Source organism: Scatophagus argus, chromosome 1 (genome assembly GCF_020382885.2).
Source record: "Scatophagus argus isolate fScaArg1 chromosome 1, fScaArg1.pri, whole genome shotgun sequence".
In the NCBI taxonomy this organism is placed as follows: Eukaryota; Metazoa; Chordata; class Actinopteri; family Scatophagidae; genus Scatophagus; species Scatophagus argus.
In genome coordinates, this window is record NC_058493.1 from 853,104 (window position 1) to 876,622 (window position 23,519).

A 23,519-nucleotide genomic window follows, 5' to 3' on the forward strand; every position below is an offset into this window, starting at 1 on the left:
CGTCACTGTGCCTGCCAAACAGATTACACTGAGTGGAGCGGGTCCCACTACCCCATATGTTGTCCAGTACTGGTCTAATATAAAATATCTAATATTAAACGGGTTGAACTGGGTTTATATATGGAATCTTCCATACAAATATTTGATTACAAACAAAGTTAGAGAAGTGTCTTATAAATTAATCCATAAATACTATCCTACCAAACACTATCTGCTAAGATTTGGAAAGGATGTGTGTGGGAACTGTTCTTTCTGTGGATCTGAGCCTGAAACTATGATGCACCTGTTCTGGAACTGTCACTATACTGCCATCTTCTGGAAAGAGGTACTGCATTACATCAAACTGAAGATTGACTCAGTCTTCCTTTTAGAATGGAACAGTATACTTTTTGGTGTTCATGATGTTAAAAGTAAAAAACAAAAAGAATTGTATGTCATAAACTTAATAATTATATTAGGTAAATATCACATACACAAAGCCAAAGTTAGTCACTCAAACCCTTATTTTATTGCATTTCTGAAGGAAACAACAGTATATGGAAAGTATCTGTGAATCTAACAATAAGAAAGCTATGAAAACATATCGCTTGTGCTCTACATTTTCTGCATTTATCTAAGTAGCCTACCCCCTGGCTGACGTTCTGTTGTTTGTATGTATGTACATTATAATAACTGCCTTGTATTGAATATTTCAATTTAAAAAAAAGAAAAAACTGAGTGGAGCGGGTGACCGGTCCAAGATGGCGGCCCAACGGCTCGTCAGCGCCAATAGCCAGTAGCGGTCGATGCGGCGTCAACTCTTTATTATGTCTATGGAAAGAACTCCCACTCTCTTACACTTCCGGTTATAAGGGGTGCGCTCGCGAGATAGTCCAAAATGACTGGGGGCTCATGGAGCTAACCCCAAAGTGTAACTTGGTGCGAAAAATTGGTGCATAGTACAAAAAAAATTCTGCCAATTTTCTTTATGTTTTCTGTGTGAACGGTAGAGACAATAGATACAGTTATATCAGACTAAAATTCCATGGTTTTTGTGATGAGGTATTTTTTGTATTATTATTATTATTTAAGTATTTGCGGCATACGCGCCAGTTTACGGCATTCGGCATTTTTTATGCAATCATGCAAGTTTGTGTTTTGTTTCAACCACGCTTCTAAAGTCTGCTGTAGGCATCGTTAGGAAATACATTAGGACTGTAATACACAAAACTGAAACCGTATTATTGTGGTTATGCTCACGTAATGATAATTGAAGTTAGCCTACCGTAAAATTTCGCTGCTTATCGTAAATCTTTAACTGACCAATCAGCATACGCGCTTTATGGGCGAAACCGTTTGCACTGTAAGAAAAACGAACAGGCATAGACATTTTTTCTTTGCAATTCTGATATATCATCGATACTATATTAGCAAAAACTAAAATGAAATTCGTGTGTTTTGGTCTCGAAGTAGATGTAAATAATTATTTACATTAACTCCCGGTTAACCTAGGGGGCACTCGCGAGGTAGTCCTCGACGGAGTAGTGAAAAGATGCCTGTTACAGCGTTACATTGCGCTAGGCTAACTTCAGTTATGATTATGTGAACATAACCACACTAATACGGTTTCGGTTTTGGGTATTATCGTCCCTAATTCCTGTCCCAACGATAGCTACAGCAGACGTTAGAGGCGTGGTTAACACGAAACAGTGCTTGACTGATGTGTGACAACAAAATGGCGAATGCTGCAAATATTTAAATAGTAACACAGAGAGGTATTTCTTTACAACAAAAGAAAATCTAATCTAACGGAACTAAATCTGCTGGCTGCACCACTTATACATGACGTAAAGAAAAATGAAAAGAAAAAATTTCACCATAATAATGACATTTTGGGGCTACAGCTCCTTGAGCCCCCATTCATTCTGGACTACCGAGCGAGCGCCCCACTCAGGAGAATGGAAATGCATTATGTTAGATTTCCTTTGATAGTACATAGGTAGGTGAGCGTGGGTGATTTTTTTTTTTTTTTTTTTTTTGAAGAGACACAGATTGTAAATCTACGGTCCGATCCACACTAATACACTCGCATAAGGTGGTGGGAAGAGGAGGAAGAAGAAGAAGACGAAGAAGAAGAAGAAGAAGAAGAACTTCCTGGATTCCCTATGTCTCCAAAAATGGCGGACACGTGTAGCCAAGTTTTGCTGGGGACAGGGCTCACCGTCCTCTCCCACCCTCTGATGTACATCAAGGTCCTGATTCAGGTAAGGGGAGAATGTTCTTGCAGATGCTGGCAGGATGTTATTGTTCCAGAAGCTGTTTTAGCCACAGTTTGCTAACCCTATGGAGCATAACTCAACTAGGAAGAAGAGGAAGAGCAAACTGTCAAACTCAATTGATAACAGATAATGTAACCTCGCTTCTCAGTAAATGAATGTGTAGCGTTGCATGATTTAAGCACTATAATGAATCATTATCATAGATTTTTTTTAATTAAGCACACACACACACATATGTATGTATATGGGAAAACATTCTGAAAACAATAACAGCTAGCTACGTCTGTTGTCCCAATGACCTTCTGTTTCCCATAGTCTGGAGTGGGCGGAAGCGAGGTGATTGAACCAATTTGTTATGTTCTTAACGTCACTGTTTCAATGTGTAGTGTTGCTTCGTTGATTTTCTTCCAGCTAAATGTACATAAGTTGTTTTCGAAAACAAACCAGGCGTATTACGTCCCAATACATATGAATTGAATTGCACAGTTAGCAAGGTAACGTTAAGTTGGCTGTCAGCCGCCGAGCGGCCTGGGCAGCGAGTTCAGCATACTAAGGCTGTCTTTCGGTTTTGTGGCTTCACTAACGCTAACAATCGCAGTGACGTTGAGGAGACATATGAAGGTGGCTCAACTTGATAAGCCAACCCGGTATTTCCCAATGTAGCCATGAGCACGTTCGCATAAATGAGAGGCGGTATTTGCAGCATACGACCAAACGTGTAGTCCGTTAAATGAACAGGTTGCTTAGATTCTTATGACATGTAGGCTGCGACAGTTTAGACCTTGGGTATATTCTGATGACTGACTTGATATAGTGTATGTTTCTGCATTTTACAACAGCTGACTGAAATGGCCGTGATTTCTAGGTTCCTAGGTACCCTGTAAGTTTCACTATAATGGCTTTACTGCCCTGTTAAAAAGAAAAAGTCAGAAAAGCGTAATGTTTCGTTGTGCTAGCATGTTTTTTGTTTATTCATTTTGTTTTACAGCAGATCGTACAGTTAGCTGTCGCCATGTATGTTAATGTGTTATAAATTTTTAGATAAGATTAGCGGTCGCTAGCAAGTTAAGCTAACATTTGAACTTACTTCGGTCATTTAACCGACTTATATTCAGCCATGTAACGCAGTTACAGTCAAAGTTAAAGACAGTCAAAGTAACAGACATAGAAACGTTTGTATTGTGTGAAGTCTGAAATGAATTTAACTGGCAATAGGAACAAAACACTGAAGCAAAAAGGGAACTACTTCATTAAATGCATTAAAAGGAAACCAGGAAATGTGGAAAAGCCTTTGTTGGTTTGTGAAAAGTTGATGTTCCTTTACCATTATAATTGTGTTTTGACAGGTGGGACATGAGCCGCTCCCTCCCACCCTGGGAAGGAACCTCTTTGGCAGACAGGTCTACCAACTGCCTGGATTGTTTGCTTATGGTGAGTCTGACTCTCCAGTGTAAGCCCTTTCCAGAGCTGGAATCATGGTATTTATTACAGTGGTCTTGAGAAAGCAGAAAGAGATTTGCTTTTAATGTCACTCTGTGGGTATTTAACCTTGTACTGCCGCAGCTTTAATTTCATAGCTCTGTTTGAAGTTATGGAAATGTGATGAGGTCTTAACTTACTAGATTCAAATTTGCCTTTGAAAAAATGTGACTTGGGAGTTTAACCAAACATGCAAACAACCCGAAGCAACTTGTTTTCAGCACATTTACCAAATAAGGTGTGTGTCTGAAAGCTGCTTCAGTTGCATTGCTTTATGCAGGGCTGAGGGCTGTTAGATGGTTTTGTGCCTCTGTTCAGACAGCCCAAATGAAACCCTAGTTAAGTAGTCCGAAAACTGTCTGCTTGGACCAAAAGCCCATTTGCCCAACAGCTCGTGATCCTTGAAACAAAATTCTTTTGCTCCTTTGCCATTGGTCCGAAAATATCGACTCTCCCAACTTTATTTTTTCCCCCTTTTTTATTCTGTGCCCCTGCTCCTCTAATTTTGGGAGATTTGCGGGAATTTGACAGCAGTTGTTCTACTTGTCAGCAGGAATATGAGGCTCCCAAAAGCAAATATGTCTTTATACTTAAAAAGTAATGACACAAGCCAAAGGCAGTTATTTTCCAGCAAACAACAAAAATGTTGACATACAGTGTTTCATGCCAAAATGCATTGTGTGCATCCTTATTGTGCATATTTATTATTCGACTTAGTGCACCTTTACTGCATCACGTTTATTTTAAATATATTAACTACACATTGCAGGGCTTTTACACTTTTAACTTGATTCAGCATGTTTAAACATTATATTCAAAAACTACATTTACGTCTGATGCTGTCCTATAATGAAGCGTATGTGAAAATCACTTCAGTGTTTGGCCATGTCAAAGTGAAATGAATTGAACAGTTGATTGAATATTACCTGTAATAAGTACCGGTAGACTAATCAGTTTTCTAATCAACCTTCCATCAGCTGCAGCACCAGCAGTGCACAATTAGATTAGATTAGGTTAGATTCAACTTTATTGTCATTACACATGTACAAGTACAATCACCTTGGCAGCAAAGCAGGATCAAGCATAAAAAAATCTCAAGTTGTCTATTGTAATTGCTGTAATCTACACTACATAGACCAAGGTTTCAGGTCACCTGACCATCACATCAACAGGGACTTAAATGTTATTCTGAATACATAGACAGATTTTCTTCTATAACAGCTTCCACTCTTCTGGGGAGGCTTTCCACAAGATTTTGGAATGTTTCTGTGGGAATTTTTGCCCATTCTTGTGAGGGCAGGCACTGATGTTGGACAAAAAGGCCTGACTCTCAGTCTCCATTCCAGCTCATCCCAAAGATGTCTGATGGGGTTGAGCTCTGAGAGAACTCTGTGTGGGCCAGTCAAGTTGTTCCACACCAAACTCATCCAACCATGTCTTTATGGACCTTACTTTGTGCACTGCGGTACGGTCACGCCTTAATAGAAAAGGGTCTTCCCCAAACTGTTGCCACAAAGTTGGAAGCATAGCATTGTCCAAAATGTCTTGGCATGCTGAAGGATTAATATTTCCCTTCACTGGGTGTAAGGGACCTAGCCCAACCCCTGAAAAACAGCTCCATAAAGAGGTGTGTCTGGATTAACTTTTTTGATACACATATTGCTTTATTGCATATTGCACATATTGAGCACATGCTAGCATAAACACAAAGCTCACAAGCTTATGAAGCAATGTATTGCCTTGTTTACATTATCACAATATAATGCAATATATTGTATCGTAACCTTAGTATCATAATGCATGTTGCAGGATCAGATTCTTGTCAGTACACAGCCCTTCTGCAAAATGGATGAGATCTGCGCATTTGCTTTCATGCATATGTTATCGCAGAACTTGCTGGGTAGACTGTGCAAAACTAATATAGTCCAGGAAACAGTGTTTTGGTATTGTCTGTGGCTTTAGAAGAAGAATTAGAAGACACCTTTTATATTACATTATAAACATACTGTTTTCAAAAATGTCTTTTGTAACTTGTTCTTATTTTGCTTTGTATTGTGTGAATGAACAGCAAAGCACATCATTAAGATTGATGGAAAAGTGGGTCTCCTCAAAGGACTTGGTCCAAGGCTTTGTGCTGGCACCATCGGTACCGTGGTCCACAGCAGAGTTGTGCAGGTATGCCAAAATAGGTACAATAGTACATCATAAAACCATATAACACAACTATTGCTTGTTCTTCTGATAAACAGGTGTATTGATACCTGTATGGTATAATACAGTTAGTATCATTTTTCCTGTTGTTTGTGAAGTGCTCAAGAAAATTATATAAATGTAGCTATATTAGTTACAGTTGCTAATTGCAAGAAAAAGTTCATGTACACATGAGAATCTTTGGTATGAAAGCACAAAATTATTTTCACAGGACATTATGATCAGAGGGATTTAAATATGTCTGACTTAAACATATTTTTGGAGTTAAAAAACTATTACGACCAGATAATGGAAACTCTGCTCTTGTTGTGCTGGTATTTTACTCACGCACTAGGAGAGACTCACTTTCCACAGCATACCCATTAGACTATGTCAATTTACCCTGAAGGCCACCTTCCTGAAAGGCAGAGGCTCAGCCGGTAACACACAGATGCATTTAGACTGTTGGTGTGCTAGCCTAAGTTGTTAAAAAAACTTTTAACTAGAGTATATTAATTCAACATCAACTACATTAACTATTTCTGGCCCAGTCTCTTCCTGTTTCTCTCTTATGTGTCTGCTGTGTTGACTCAGTTTGTCAGTAGGATGTTTTATAAAGTTGAGTTGGTTCTAGCTAGATCATTAATTTTTAATCAGCAATAATAACCAGATTCTCTTCCACTGTAACAAAGAATTAAGTAAGGAAACCGGAAATAAAAAAGGCAATAGGCAGAAAGAATTACATGTCATCTGATTTCTCATTTAGTTCATTGTAGTGCATGTTATGCATTTGGGCTCTCTTACCCGCCAAGATAAGTAGCTCATGTTTGAGAACACACTATTTCAACTGACCGTGTGTTATCAAATGAACTAGTAACCACAATATCCCCAGTTTGAAAAAAATGAGAGTTGTGTGTATAGGGAGAATCTTAATAAACTTTGCAAAATTGCTATGGCAAAGTTTAAATCTTTCATGCTTTCTTGTAACATATTACGGTGTTTCATTGCTTGTAGAAAGTGTTTGTTTGTTGTGACATCACTCTACCAGCCTTTCTGCAGTGCATTTTACATTTCAACCTTTCCTTTTTTGAATTTCCCCACTGTGGGACTAATAAAGGATTATCTTAACATTTTGACAGCTATTTGAACACACTGCTCCAACTGATTTTGTTATTTACATAAATTTATTAAAGAAGGCAACGTTATATTGTCAGTAAACACGTCAAATTTCACAGATACAATGAACAGTAACCAACATAGACTGCCCATGGGGAACATCCCCAGGCTCTCTTAATATGGCTCACTTTTGAACCTGCTCATAAATTCAGAAAATGTTATATATTCAGTTATTTGTGTAAGAATATTTTTCCCGTTTGTCCCAGTTAGTTCTATATAGAGCAGGCAAGTGAGATCCAAACACAAGTGGTCATGTGATGCATGTTGATGCTAGGTCTATATAGGCTGAACAGGTCAGTTAACAGTACAAAGCCAAGAGATATTATTTTTACAGTGATGTAAAACTTAGAAAAGTAGCAAGTCTTCAAGAGTAGAAGCTGGTATACGTTTTGCTCAGAAATGTCTGAAATGGGAAGTTATCAACTCTGGGAGAGGATTAGACTCAATGTGTATGTTGCGTGATGTTTGCACCCATCAGCCACAACATTAAAACTACCTACTTAATATTTTGTAGGTCCCCCTTGTACTTCCAAGACAGCTCTGATCTGTCAGGGAAGGGACAAAGGTCCTTTGGGGTATTTTATGTTGAACTGCATTTGAATGTTGGCTCCTTTCTGTGTATTGAGATTGAAGCCAATCTGAATCCGGCTTATTCTGGTGCATCTCACAGATTCTCAGTCTGGGGAGTCTGTAGGCTATTGTTGTGGTCCTTGAGACATTCACATTGAGCTGTTTTCGAAATGTGACGGGGTACATTGTCCAGCTGGGGGAGGCTGCTGCTAACAGGAAGAGCCATCGCCATTTTTAGGTGGGTGCTGTGTGTCAAAGAACATCCTCATGATTGCCAGAAGCCCAAGGTTTCCCCACAGAACTGTGCATTGAAAACAGATTAGAGGTGCACCTATTGCAATTTTCTTGGCCAATTCCAATTTCTAATTATTGTGTAAGTGTGAACTGCCGATACTGATTTTTACGGATTTCAGTTTTCTTTCTTAGAATTATAATTGATAGCATATACAAACAAAAATCAACTTTTCTTCAATGCAAAATTTTATTTTTATAATTCATAAAATTACACTTTACAGGTTCCTCTCAAAATAAAGTGCACTGCAACTGGAAAGAGATACAAATAACATCTATCCATCCATCCATTTTCTATGCCGCTGATCTGTAAGGGTTGCGGCAGGCTGGAGCCTATCCCAGCTGACTACAGGCGAGAGGCAGGGTACATTCTGGACTGGTCGCCAGTCAGTCTTTGTTGCCAACCTTATTTAAAGGCAAAATGCTATTGCTTGAGCATGAATGGCAAGTTTTTCTTTCTTCTCTCTCAGATGCATCTCTGCCTGATAGTTGATTTCTCCTCTCATCTACCACTTGGCTGGCCAAGCTAAACAAGCGCTCACTATCAACAGTTGTACATGGGACCCTAAGCTAGGCTTAGGCAAATGGAACAAGTGCAGGGGAATGATCTTTGTTGATCCTCCAGTAGGTCAATGTGTTTGCACTTCTGCTGCTGGGCAGCTTGGACGGGTACCTCTGTACCTGTGTAGATGAAGGGCTGGCCAGCAGCTGCTCCACCTCAGCATTCCTCTTCAGTATTTCACCATGTACTGAACCTAGTAGACTTCATGGCTTTATCGCTACAGATGCGTCTGTGAAAGGACCAGGTACTGTGGATACTTCTGCCGCAGGTTCATCAGGTGCATGTCTGATCTCCCCCTTTGAGCATAGTCAAAAGTGCCTGTTTCACCTGGCCTTTAACTTCCGCTGAGAAGTAGCATTTGATTGTGTTTCAGATATAGCCAGGAAACTTAAGGCATGACTAAGAGCCTATAGCTATGCTCATCCAATTTGTTTTGTACTCTAGGATACACTTAAGGTTTATCAAGATGATGATGTTGATGATGATGATTATTGGCAATAATTATATTATTATTAGTAGTAGTAATACTAGTAGTAGTAGAAATATTGCCAACAACAATAATAAGAAGAATAGCAATAATAATAATAATAATAATAATAATAATAATAATAGTCATTTTTCCATGGTAACAGTAGGCTATAGAACTTGCCTGGGGTCAAGAACAGTGGCTCCTTTTGGCCTCCTTTTCGGTGTTGCCAAACCTTCTCTGAACCGCCTCAAGCAGTGTGGTTTTGGCAGTGCCCACTGTCTGTGTCAAGATTAAACAACTCCGGTAAAGCAACATCTGAAAAGTAATGTTTCATGATATTCTGTATTTTGGGCTGAGGTAATTTATCAGATTTCTGAAGTCTGTATCTTCAACTATGGAGAACGACTGATCATTCGGGGCCATGAATTCCATATTTTTCCTCGTAATTGCTTTGGTCTTTTCACTGCTCATATCAAAGAAAGATAGGAGAGGCTGCTGGCTTGTGGCAGGTTCTGAGCTCTGGCTAGGTTTAGCTTTAGCTGCTTTTCCTTTGCTAGCTTCTTCAAACTGGGCATTGTCAGTTGGATGATGGTGTTTTAAGTGTCTGATTAGGTTTGGTCTGAATGTGTTCACGGGAGTCCCCCCCACGGTATATTTTGGCCTTAAAGGTATTTCAAATCATGAGCTCTGTGTCATCTTCACTCATTGTGAAGTACTTCCATGCTAATGTTGCCTTCCATTTGCACTCGTAAGTCATGACTTGGGACTTGGAGTGATGTCACGTCCAGTAAAAAAAACAATCCATTTGTTTCGTTTTCCATTTGCATTAGCTGCATGCCTATAGGCAAGAGTAAGACTGTGTTGTGTATGCCACTTACTAAAAGAAAAACCACAGCTTTTATTATAGTCTATACTCGGGGCTGCCATCTTTGTTTGTGAACTCTGTGTCCTCTAAGGTCGACTGAGTTGACGAGTTGGTTTTCCGACATCGGGGGTTGTTCCATTTGTCACTTCCGGCTTTGGAACTCAGAAAACAACTCTGAAAATGACTTTCAAGTACAAATGGAATGCACAATAAAGACATGCACACAGCTGTGACATTATTACCTGCACCGCTGTGCGCATACGTAGATCATTTGAACCTTGCTGCTCACTGGGTGGACACAGTACACAAAATTGGAGAAAGAGGAGACTGACCGGCCGGTCTCCAGTCCAGGCCGAGAACACGAAGAAACAGCTGATTCTGGCCTCTGGCCGGTCAATCGGTGCATCTCTAAAACAGATGGTTAATGTCATTCCCTTGATTCTAATGTTGTGGCTGATTGGTCTACATTTGACAAACTGCTGTTTACATTTGGGGTTGTTTTGGGTGCCTTCACCTATTCATTTATGAGGTCAAGCACAAACATACTGTATCTCTCATGATCCAGGAAGCATTTTCATGCCAGGTATAAATAGGTTGTATGTATTGCATATTGCATTGACTCAATGTTACTATTTAAACATGATAAAGTAGTGTCTTTGCTAGCCAAGTGTAACTTGAAGACTTTACTCACATAGGCAGTTTTATAATGTTTACTTATGCTTTCTTACAGAAATGTCAGGAACAAGGAACACGTCAGGTAGGAGTTGTTTGTGATTTATTTGTTTATTCTACAAATTAGATGTTGCATGCAGTATATTGACACAGTACAATTTAATATAGGGTGCATATATCTGATATACCATATGATTGTAAAGGTATATGAAAGTATGGGTTAGGACTATGAAAGTATATATTTTTATTACTTTCTTATTTTTTTTCTTCTAAATCCCATGGTTCCAAACACTTACTCTGGAAGTTGGAGTGAGGAGCACATTCTCAGACTGTCTCTCTTTGAAGACATTTCTAGCGTTGACCTCAGATGTTCAGGCCAAATGTGATTACCGGTTTGTGTAACACATGGATGCAGTGGCTCATGGCTCTCCAATTTGGTGTGTTTGTTTTTGTGTGGAAAATTCTGTCAGGTCTTGCTTGACTTTGGATTACAGTAGGCACTACATACTCAGTACTGTTCTTCATTAGGGTTGGATGTTGTCCACTGGATTTGCACATGATGATATTGTCCACAGCATTGAGTGTGTATAAAGATGGACGGCATGAGGACTCCCCAAAAGTGAAACCAAAATATCTTGATTGTCCCCTGGTGTTGGAATCCAGTGTAAGTCAGAAACCCCTTGCCCTCCATGTTAGCAGATGGGACATGGGCCAAATTGAAAACTCAAAGTTCATGTGAGATAATTTTTTCCCAAAAATGGTTCATATCAATTTCTATAGTTCTTATGTTGATGTATACAAGTGCTCAGTTTTTTCTGGTAAGTTTGGTTTTAAATAGTTAATTGATGTTATTAAAAGGGAGATGAAACTTCAAGATTGTCTGGATGGCCAGACACTAAAACATTACCAACGGACTACAGTTGCGGTCAAAAGTTTTGAGAATGACACAAACATTGTTTTTCACAAAGTTTGCTGCGTCAGTGTTTATAGATCTTTTTGTCAGATGTTACTACAGTATACTGAAGTATAAACGTTTCAAGTGTCAAAGGTGTTTATTGACAGTTACATTAAGTTTATGCAAAGAGTCAATGCAGTGTTGATGCTTCTTTCTCAAGACTTCTGCAATTCTTTCTAGCATGCTGTCAATCAACTTCTAGGCCACATCGTGACTGATGGCAGCCCATTCTTGTATAATCAGTGCTTGGAGTTTGTCAGAATTTGAGGATTGACTACAAGTTCTCAGTGGGATTAAGGTCTGGGGAATTTCCTGGCCTTGGACCCACAATTTCGATGTTTAGTTCCCCGAGCCACTTTTGCCCGAGGTCCTCCATCATGCTGGAAAAGACATTGTTAGTCACCAAATTGTTCTTGGGTGGTTTGGAGAAGTTGCTCTTGGAGAATGTTTTTGTACTATTCTTTATTTGTGGCTGTGTTCTTAGGCAAAATTGTGAGCAAGCCCACTCCCTTGGCTGAGAAGCAACTCCACACATGAATGGTCTCAGGATGCTTTACTGTTGGCATGACACAGGACTGATGGTAGCATTCACCTTGTCTTCTCCAGACAAGCTTTTTTACAGATGCCCCAAACAATCGGAAAGAGAATTCATCAGAGAAAAAGACTTTACCCCAGTCCTCTGCAGAATATCAATCTGTCCCTGATGTTTTTCCTGGAGAGAAGTGGCTTCTTTCCTGTCCTTCTTGGCAACCGGCCATCCTGAAAAAGTCTTCGCCTCACTGTGCATGCAGATGCACTCACAACTGCCTGCTGTCATTCCTGAGCAAGCTCTGCACTGGTGGTGCCCCAATCATGCAGCTGAATTGACTGGAGACGGCCCTGGCTGTTGCTGGACTTTGTTGGGCACCCTGATGCCTTCTTCACCACAATTGAACCTGTCTCCTTAAAGTTCTTGATGATCCGATAAATGGTCGACTTAGGGTGCAGTCTTACTAGCAGCAATATCCGTGCCTGTGAAACCCTTTTTGTACAAAGCAATGATGACTGCACATATTTCCTTGCAGGTAACCATGGTTAACAGAGGAAGAACAATGATTTCAAGCACCACCCTCCTTTTAAAGCTTCTAGTCTGTTATTCTAACTCAGTTAGCATGACAGAGTGATCTCCAGCCGTGTCCTTGCCAAAACTCTCACCTGTGTTAATGACGGAGTCACTGACATGATGTCAGCTGATCCTTTTGTGGCTGGGCTGAAATGCAGTGGAAATGTTTTGTTTTTTGTTTTTTTTTTTTTTTTTGGGGGGGGGGGGTTGAATTAATTCATTTTCATGGCAAAAAAGAGGGATTTTCAAGAGGGACTTTGCAATTAATTGCAGTTTGTTCAATAGTGTTCAGGAGTGCAGTACAATATGCAAATTGCCATCATAAAAACTCGGGCAGCAGACCTGAAAATTAATATCTGTGTCATCCTTAAAACTTTTGGCCACAGCTGTACTTTCTAACTGTTTGAGTCACATTGCTGTCACTTTTTAGATCTTGGTTGATTTAACTAATGCTATAAATTTTCACTGGATTAAGGGTTTCAGTAATTGGTCATCCCTCAAATAACATCAGAAAGACACTGTCAGCTGCGTTGTATGTGGGAATCTGTCCCCACTCCCACCTAGCCCCAAATAGTTACTGTTCACCCAGCTGGACATTGTATGTAAGTGGAAAACACTGTGATGTTAAGATTTGTGTCTATCCTGTTCAGGTACTGGGTGGTCAGCAGAAGGCTGTGGAGGGCTCTCTACAGTACATTGTTAATGAGGTAAGATGAAAGATGAAAGTGACATATTTTGTCATTGGAGGGAACTCACTCCAACGAAATTCGTGCTCTGCATTTAACCCACCCAAGTGACGTGCACACACACACAGCAAACCCGGGGCAGTGGGCGACCGCGTGCAGCGCCCGGGGAGCAGTGGTGGTTAGGTACCTTGCTCAAGGGTACCTCAGCCATGGACACCGGTACGGGGAATCCAACCAGCGATCCACCGGTTACGGGTCCGACACCCTAACCGCTGATCCACGATGCCAATGTTTAAAAAAAACAAAAAACAAGACAAACAAAACAGATCTGATATTGAGCCATAAATCTGACTAGACTGTTACACTAAGAAATACCTGAATGAAGTGCCCCAATGACTCAGAGTGAAAGAGAATGAGACCGAATGAGAGCACATTAATGAGAATGTAGCAGCACCACAATCCAACAGACCAAATTTGACACATTCTGCTTTTATTTCTCATAAAAACTATTCAACTTTTCTTCTTCTAAGTTTCAACATAAAAATAATAAAATAAGGCCTCAGCCTGGTACAGCTTGAGAAAAAATGGCATTAGCTTCATTTCAAGTGCAACATGCAGTGGCACTGAGCTGGCTGCCCTGAGGCTCCTGCCCTGCTGGCAACGCTTTGTACCTACATCTGACTGGTTCAGTTGAGTTGCGTAAAACCTCATCGGTTTCAGTTTGTAGACCAGACTAGCAAAAAAAGAAACCTACGCAACCCTGTAAGACTATTGCAGAGATATGAGATGCTGCTCTTTAAAAGGTCTCATCACATTATTTATTTTTAGTTTTAAAATATTAAAACTACACCCTCTGCATTTTTACAAACGGTCTGTACCTGCTCGGCTACATGCCAGAATATACTGTCACCTTCTGCATCTTCTCTCATTGTAATCTGGAAAAGTTCATCATCGTATTTAATAGGTCTATTACAATATCAGATTTTCACTGTACAGTTATCATGGCCAAAAGAGAACTACTTAAGATACGCTCACTATACTACTGCATTCTGAATGTCCATCTGATTGATTTTCAGTATTTATGTCATACTCTGAGAAGATGAGACCAGTGTCATGTCACATTAGCTTTTACATGAAAAAGAAAACTCTGGATCAAGCCTTAACTTGTCTTTCATGCTACTTGGTTATCAAGTCCATCATGACACTCTGTGTTAAGGTATGATATGGCAGCACAGATGGTCTAGAAAATCTACAGCAGATTCTCAACAAGTCATCATAGGTAACCTACTCCCCTCAGCTGAATGTCAACATACTTGCCAAACAGTAAAGCAAGCAAAGATCATCTTGAACCCTTAACAGCTTGCTCATCACCTCTTCCAGCATCTTCCCTCAGGGAAGGACTACAGGTCGCTGTTTGTTAAGACTAAATGCTTCACAGTGTTTCCTATTGCTGTCATCCCTCTTGGCCTCCTCATATTACTGACCTGCATTGCTGTGTACTTACTGTATATGGTTGTGTGTACTGTTTCTGTGATGACACCGAGAGTAGCGTTGTTTCTGAAAACAAATTCCAGAAGCCTTTGTCATGTCTCTGACAAACAGTCTAATCTAAGTTAAAGCTAATATCAGGTGATTGTTTTGTCATTTCCACAGACAACCAAAGAGATGATAGCTCGTTCCTGTGCCACCATTGTTACACATCCCTTTCATGGTAAGTCAAAATTGTTCAAATCTCTCATGCCACTTTTAACTGGCAACCAAAATATTAGGCATAGGATACCTCTCAAGATTGTATTAGAGCTTTTGTGTTCTTTTTTTAATGTATGTTTCCCTCAACTTGTTTTTCAGTGATTACTTTGCGGTGTATGGTCCAGTTTATTGGGAGAGAAACGAAGTACAGGTATACTTTTAATGTTTGTGACACAGATCTCAATGAGTAGTTAAAACTATTGCTAAAAACAATTGTTAAAAACTTAAATATATATATATATATATTTTGTTCTGTCCTTAGCGGGGTGTTTGACTCCATCTTTACAGTGTACAGAGAAGAAGGCATCCTGGGCTTCTTCGCGTAAGTTTGACTTTCCTTGTTTTTCTTTTTTCTATTAGTAGTTTGTAGTTCCTGCCACTAGTGTCTCTCAGTATAAACAAAACAAAGGTAGGATGGAATCATGACAGTTGCTGTCTTCAAAAATGCATCTTAGACAAATGTCTTAACTGGAAATGGATTTGGCGACAAACTGAGATAAGAGAACCTTTATGTGGTGACAATAAATAGAAAATTTCTTCTATTTCTATGACATTTCTTAATGTCTTCAGTACCAAGAGCAGAAATAATAATGTCACAATTTATTGATACTGCGCTCTTTAATAATTTAGCTTGGGGCCAGTTATAATACTGGGCATTGGTACCCAGTCTCACCCCATCTGCTGAAGGCTTTTGTTTTTTATTTTATAGTGATCTTTGCTTGTTCTGCCATTCATGGCTTGTCACCCTCTTTAAGAGCAACCATACGGTGTAGTACAGAATCTCCACCCTGATGTCAAAATGTTCATCCTCATAGACAGGTGTCCAGTCTGTACTCATCAAGCAAAGACCTTTCTCACATGCCCCTTTAGCCTTCCAACTTTCTGTTTTGATATTCATTGTTACCCTTGATTGGTGGTCAGTGGAGAAAGTTGGGGACAGAACAGTGGTTATTTATGATCCAAGATAGAAGTTCCCTCTTTTTCTTTTTTTAAACCACCTGCTTCGTATCTAGATGGAAGTTTTCCTACATCTTAAATGGTGGAAAGCTAAAATTTCCAGAAAGCACCAGATACATTTGAGGGAAAGCTGAGCTGATCATATGTAATGTGTTTGTCAGATAGTCCTCTGTCTTTCCGTCTTTCTGCACTGTGCTTTCTCATTTGTCCATCGAGGATGGTAACATGTCCTCACCAGCCAAAGTACAGTTGTAATCAGAAATATTCAACCCCCTCACCTCAAAAGACATTAGAGTGATGTGGATGAAATATAATGACAATAAATAACAAAAAACCTCATTAAACAACAAAAAACATATATAAAAAAATATACATAAAAATGAAAAACAAAATATATATTGATGCATATTTGAGTTATTTTAACAACAGAAGCTTATTTAACATACCCAAGGCCCTTCAGGTGTGATGAAATAATTTTCTCTCTCAGCTTTTATGGAAGCTCCTTTGTCTTTCCCATGATTGCAACTCTGATTCTCCCCTGGGAGTTGTAGTGACAGATGACCAAATGAAATGCACTGTATCCATGATTAAATTACAGATTTCTTTGGGAAAATGAAAATGAACAGAATGAATGGAACTCAATTTCAATGTGGGAATACTACATTTTATATCTTTAATACACCAGGCTTTTGTTGTATTTTATTATTGAATGTTGTATCATTCACTTTTCCCTTAGCACTGGAGTTGTTTCTTCTTCTCTCAAAACAGCTGCTGTAACTCCAATACTCAAGAAACCTGGTTCAGATCCCAACAACCTCAATAATTTTCATCCTATTTCAAATCTTCTGTTCATCCCCAAAATTCTTGAAAAAAATAGTTGCCACTCAACTCCATACTCATCTATCCTACAATAATTTATATGAACAATTCCAGCCTGGTTTCGGTCCTCTCCATAGCACTGAAACAGCACTTCTCAAAATCACTAATGACCTCTTCCTTGCTGCTGTCTCCTGTTCACTATCCATTCTCCTCCTGCTTAATAATAATAATAAATAAATAATAAAGTGACATATTTTTGTCATTGGAGGGAACTCACTCCAACGAAATTTGTTCTCTGCATTTAACCCACCCAAGTGACGTGCACACACACACAGCAAACCCGGGGCAGTGGGCGACCGCGTGCAGCGCCCGGGGAGCAGTGGGGGTTAGGTACCTTGCTCAAGGGTACCTCAGCCATGGACACCGGGACGGGGAATCGAACCAGCGATCCACCGGTTACGGGTCCGACACCCTAACCGCTGATCCACGACTGCCCACTGCTTAATCTGAGTGCGGCCTTCGACACAATTTCACATCCTTCTGGACAGACTTTCCTCTATTGACATCACAGACATACCTCTCAAATGGTTTCATTCATACCTTTCAGGCAGCACTCAGTTCATTCAGTTAAAATCGCTCACCTCCCACCCAGTCCTGTCACCACAGGTGTGCCCCAGGGCTCTGTCCTTGAGCCCCTGTTGTTCATCATTCACCTTCTTCCCTTTGATTACATTTTCCGCAAACATCAAATGCGCTTTCCATGCTACGCGGATGACACCCAGCTCTGCTTTTCAACCATAAACTACAACCAGTCCAAAATTCATCCGCCCGTACCATCACATGCACCCCCTCCATCTATCACATCACAGCCATTTTACAACGGCTCCACTGGCTCCCCATCACACACCACATCAACTATAAAATACTTCTCACCTTTGAAGCCATTCACAACCTCACCCCTCCATATCTCCCTGACCTCCTCCATATTGCCGCACCTGTCTGCACTTTCAGAGCATTATATTGTAAATTGCGTTTAACTTCTTTAAATATTTATTTTCTACTGGGATGCAAAATTGGGAAAACCCAAGAAGCCAAAACAATCTGTTAAGGGGAAGTTTGGTTGTTACAAATAGATATGCCTGTATTGTTTGTGTGAGACAGATGTCATGAGTGTCCCTATGGCTTTCTGTTCAGTTCTGTCATTATTGTGTGACCAGCAAGACACTGACAGCTTTTGCCACAGTTGTCACTTACTGTGTAACAACCAACAACTCTCTAGCTAACAACTGAATTGGTTTTATCTTTGCTGTTGAACCAAAGGCTGTTTTTTCCACATCTTGGCTTGGGTTTTGACTGTTAGGGAGGGATTGTAAAGGAAAGTGGTGCATTGGACTGATAACACTACACAGAACAAGAACATCGCTGTGATACAGAATGTAACACAGTGATCATGATATCTTCATTAGCAATCAAGATATCATGATCACTGTGTTGCATGATATCTTGATTATTTTGTTTTCATGATTGTAGGAGGCCAAAATTGAGTTGAAAATAAAATTTGATGAGCCACCCGGCACTAGAAATGAAAATGATTACACTTTGACTAGCATTAATTTTCTTTATAATGGTGTGCTCTTATACACAGTATGCTGATTATTTTCTCTTCTTATTTAAGATGTTTTAATCAGAAAACTGTTCTTTGCTTCTTTTTTTCCCCAGTGGTTTGATCCCTCGCCTGCTTGGTGACATCTTGTCTTTGTGGATTTGTAACCTGCTGGCTCACCTCATCAATACATATGCCATTGATGACTCGGTATGGCACTCCTTTTACTCAGCTCAGTCCAGTATATTACTTGCTCAGCTTAAGGACAGAATTGCAACAATAACATAGAGGTTGTGGGCATGGATGTGTACAAGTGATTGACCCACCCACTTGAACTGGTGAAGAAATAATACAGAGTGAACCTGTGAACTTGAAGCAAGTTTCAAGATACACAAATTATAGTTCAGAGTCAGGAGGCAAATTTTAGGGAATTTCCTTAATTGATTATTCGGTGTGCTTACAGTCATTAACATGCTAATTTTTTTCCATTATTGCAACATAAACAAGTTTAAACAAATAAATTAAAGCAATAAAAGCAACAAATAAGTAGCAGTGGATCAGTCTTAATCTGAATCCAGCTTGATTGAAAAGCTGAAGTTTTCTGCAGTGACTGAGCTGAGATAAAGTCAGGTTTATTCAGCCTTTACTGTACCGTATAATAGAAATCTGACAGGCAGAACTACATGGGGTGACACTGTCTTTTAAACCATACCGTGTGATTCATGCTTAGGTTTTGTGTTGAGCGTTCTTTGGTCCAGGCTCACATAGAGGATTAACATTAACAACAATCTTTCTTCTGTACAGATGAGTCACACTGGAGAAATCAAGAACTGCTCTCAGGCTGTGACTGGGGTTAGTCTTGCTAACACTGCCATCTATATTGGAGTTCACAACCAGTCAGTTTGTTGATCATGTTCACCCTCTGCTCTTTTCTTGTAGTTCTTTGCCAGTATGATCACATACCCTTTTGTTTTGGTGTCAAACCTCATGGCTGTCAATAACTGCGGGTGAGTTGGCAAGATATTTGTTGTGACTTTTTAGAAGTGTTAGATTAAGCAGACTCATATTTCCACTTTCCCCACAGGCTCGCTGGAGGCCTGCCACCCTATGCATCAGTATATCCCACCTGGGTGGATTGCTGGAGGCATCTAAGCAGAGAGGTAAATACATCACTTACCAAACACTGGATTCCTGCTGATGTCACATTAAGCAATTCAGTGGCAGCATGCAGAGATTTTACTGCCACCAGTTTAGTTAGTGGTCACCAACACATGGATCACAGCATGTTAACAACTACAGTTAACACATTTTTTACATCTATTAAGTCCATTAATTGGATGACTGTCTACGTATTGGTTGGGAGCACAAAACAATCTCTAGGTCCCAATCAGTTTTGAAGAATTGAAAGTATTTTGTCAGTTTGGAAAGCATTGATTTTATCAACATACAGTTCAAGTCTCATAGTCAGTATAATTTGGCTTGTTCTGATAAAAAAAATTGACAAAAAAAAACCTCTTTAATGTTGAAGTAAAAACAAAAGTAATCTCGATTAATTAAAAATATATACTGTAAAACAAGTGATTGCATAAATATTCAAGTCAGTATTTAGCAGATGGACCTTTGGCCACAATCACAGCACTGAGTCTGTGTGGATAGGTCTCAATCAGGTTTGCACATCTGGACACTGCAATTTTACTCCATTCTTCACTTGGATCAGGCATGAACAGCCCTTTTCAAGTCCAGCGACAAGTTCTCCTTCTATCATTCACTGCACTCACATTTCATTCATTTTGAGACTACTCGCACCAATTGGCTGGACCCCTGCTGAATTATGTCAGTCACTTTAAAGGGGAGTAAATATTTATGGAGTCACTTGTTTAACTTTGGGTTTTTTTTGTTTTGTTTGTTGTTTGTTTGCTTGTTTGTTTTTCTTTTTTTTCCAGAAAAGCCAAATTATATAATTCCATTTATAAAAGCAGTGAAAGGGGAAATCACCCAAGGGGGTAAAAAGTTTTTATAGGCACAGTAAGATAGATTTAAGCGTTAACTTAATTGTAAGATAAAGCCAAACTCATCACAAGCCACATGATAAAAATAGTTATAGAAAATTCATATAAAGCAATAGTTGTCCAATCATTTCACTGTGCATTAGATTTCCAATGTGGCGTAAACAGACCCATCTTCTTTTATGTCTTGAGTATTAAGCATTTACTATTCTTTTTACTTAAAAATTCAAATAGCCAATGCTGAAAACTTTTGTCCTTATGTTTACACATTGGTAACACCAGCCACAACTAAACTCTTCTTTCCTCTTTTCATTCCAGGGCAACATGAGCAGAGGCAATAGTTTATTTTTCCGGAAGCTTCCATCAGGAAAGATGTACGCAGTTGACCAGAAGAGATTTTTTTAAAGCAGAGAAAACCGAGCTGAACAAAGTTGTAATAATAAAACAAAAAAAAATCCACATTGCCTGATCTGGGGGTTGGACAGTCAGTACATAATCTTTTTTTGTATTGACTTGTTTACTGTTTTTTTCCTCTTATTAACCTGCCATCATGTAAAATAAAAGCGCATTAGTTTCCAGTTAATTTCCAGCAGGTTTTATTCACAGAAGAGATGGATCATCAATGCATTTCTTTTTTATAAAACCCCAGGTATGAAAAGTGATAGGACGATGGCTCTGCTCTGACGGAGCCATGTGAAAGCATCCCCCACCACCACCACAATCAGGTTTTTTCCATTCAGATTATTTGTTGACTCCTTCACCCACGTGATGGGATTTTTTGAGAACAGCACTTCAGTATGCATGTGGTAATGTCTAGTAACGCATATTAATTATCAAGTGGGACCTCTTGGTGTGTGGTATTGTATTGATGTGTTAATTATTGTAAAAGGAGGGAAAAGAGTCAGAGGTGGTGCTTGTTGAGAAGCATGCATGGATATGCTAAGGCACAGCAGTTGGCCTGACCTTACCAAGCTCTCTAGGCACTGGGAACAGTCAAGGGCTGGTATCAGCTCATTCTGACTGATCCAAATAAAAAAAATTGTTTTTCTCAGTTTTTTTTTTTCTTTGATGCTGTAGAGTTTAGAATTTGAAAAGTATGTGAAATAGTACATGCAATCAGACACACCATCGAGCGGACAAATGTTCTTGCTCACAAGCAAGGCATGGCATTGTAGAGTTGCAATGTCATAGAACTAACCCCAACCCTAATGGAGCAAACTTAGTGCCATTAAAATTTTGAACTTGTAAAATGACGATTACAATTGTTTTCCTGCAGTTACATATCACCTTTTGGGGGAAAAAAAACACTATGCACGTCTCGGTTTGTGAATGTGTGGTAGTTTTACACTCGCGGAAATACTAAATGAATAACTTTTGTGCTCACAGATATAATTTGCACATGTAAAGAAAAAAAAAGGTTTTGCACCTTCAGAAATATTTTGTGTACATGTAATTTGTGTATAAATATTTAACAGTGAGGTTTCAAAAAGTAATATACAAACACACAAATTTGCTACCATTGTATGTGACAGTGAAGTTCCAAACTACGACTGTCCATTGACTGGATACACTATATAGACAAAAGTATTGGGACAGATCTCTTCATTATTGGATTGGGGTAATGGGCTAGGCCCTTTACTTCCAGTGAAGGGAAATCTTAATGCTTCAGCATACCAAGACGTTCTGGTCAGTGTTAGTGGGCTTCATGGCAACACTTTCAGGAAGGCCCTTTTCTGTTCTAGCATGACTGTATCATGCTAGAATATGAAGAATTTGACTGGCACACACAAAGCCCTGACCATCAACATTTTTGGGATGAGCTGAAACGGAGATTCCAAGTCAGGCCTTTTAATCCCACATAAGTGCCTGACCTCACAAATGCTCTCCTGCATGAAAGGGCAAAAATTCCCAAAGAAACATTCTAAAATAAATCCTTCCCAAAAAAGTAGAAGGTGTTACAGCTGCAAAGTTGTCTATGTATTTAGAATGCGATGTCATTAGTCATTGTTGGTATAATGGTCAAATAACCCAATACTTTTGTCCATATAGTGTATATCATAGACTGCCAGGCCTTTACATCTGTACAGATGTTATTTTAAGGATCCTCACATCCCACTTACCAGAGGTTTTTGTATTTTGATATTTGCGTCTTAGTTCTTCTCTGACTACTTAACATCACCATCATTTACACAACATATTTTGCTGGAACAGGATAAACCTGCAAATTATGACTATAAAATATATTGTTGAGTCACCATCTAAACCAATTAACTCTTTCATCAAGTAGCAGCCAGGCACTTCCTTTCAAGCCCTGGGTGTTGTAGTCATTGAAAAGCAATCAAATGTGGCACTAGGCTCTAAAGCTGCTTTCTGTTGTGCTTTTATTGAACCTGGGGGGGAAAAAAACATTAAAGTTAATATTTAATTGGAATTCCGAATTAGAAACTGCAGTAACATCCACCAAGCTTGACTGAACCGACATAATCCCAAATGATACTGCAGCAGTATGGTGGTGTACACAGTGAACATTTATTTTTCATCATCAGGCTAATGTGAAACAAGCTGTGAGAATTTTGTAGTTGCTATTTCCATTCAGTTGAGTTGTGCTTGACAGATGTCTGAGCATGCGGTCAGCCTACTCCCTGTTTCTAAGCACTAATCTGCTAATCAGCTGCTGTAGTTGCTTGTGAAGTTCAGAGGCCTGCCCTACAAACATCTGTTTCATGTGGGCGTTCATGTTTTCCCCCTGCAGATGCACTGGGACACATTTAGAATAGAAATCAGGAACACCAGATCTAAGCTATCACACTTGGGGGGTACAATAAAAATAAAGGCCACCTTTATCTTGTAAAATTGTCATTGCCAACATGTGCATGTCAGACACAAATCTAACCTAATCTAAGTTTAATCTAATCTAAGTTTACAATAACCCGTGAAAAGCTGATAGAACTACCAGAATCCCCACACACAAAAATTTGCCCTGAATTTATAAAGCTTTTTGATGCTTAAAAGATAACCGTCCATCCATCCATTTTCTATACCGCTTATCCGTCAGGGTCGTGGGGGAGCTGGAGCCTATCCCAGCTGACTACGGGCGAGAGGCGGGGTTC

At 39.5% G+C, this 23,519-nt stretch overlaps 1 protein-coding gene across 1 annotated transcript; it reads left to right on the top strand.

The window, feature by feature from the left end:
- Window positions 1–2,086: 2,086 nt before the first annotated feature.
- Window positions 2,087–21,460, top strand: mtch2 (mitochondrial carrier homolog 2). The gene is made up of 13 exons (XM_046384641.1): window positions 2,087–2,243; window positions 3,605–3,689; window positions 5,806–5,912; window positions 10,591–10,617; window positions 13,240–13,296; window positions 14,929–14,986; window positions 15,124–15,175; window positions 15,287–15,346; window positions 18,520–18,613; window positions 19,208–19,255; window positions 19,343–19,410; window positions 19,488–19,563; window positions 20,728–21,460. The coding sequence occupies exons 1-13, from the start codon at window positions 2,145–2,147 to the stop codon at window positions 20,812–20,814; spliced, it is 918 nt and encodes a 305-aa protein (XP_046240597.1). The 5' UTR covers window positions 2,087–2,144; the 3' UTR covers window positions 20,815–21,460.
- Window positions 21,461–23,519: the final 2,059 nt, after the last annotated feature.

Bases quoted from the DNA above. Each gene is read 5' to 3' on its own strand.
- mtch2 (XM_046384641.1), top strand. From the start codon at position 2,145: ATGTCTCCAAAAATGGCGGACACGTGTAGCCAAGTTTTGCTGGGGACA. The intron at 5,913-10,590 runs GTATGCCAAAAT...GCTTTCTTACAG, and splicing joins TCCACAGCAGAGTTGTGCAG to AAATGTCAGGAACAAGGAAC. The intron at 19,256-19,342 runs GTTAGTCTTGCT...CTTTTCTTGTAG, and splicing joins GCTCTCAGGCTGTGACTGGG to TTCTTTGCCAGTATGATCAC.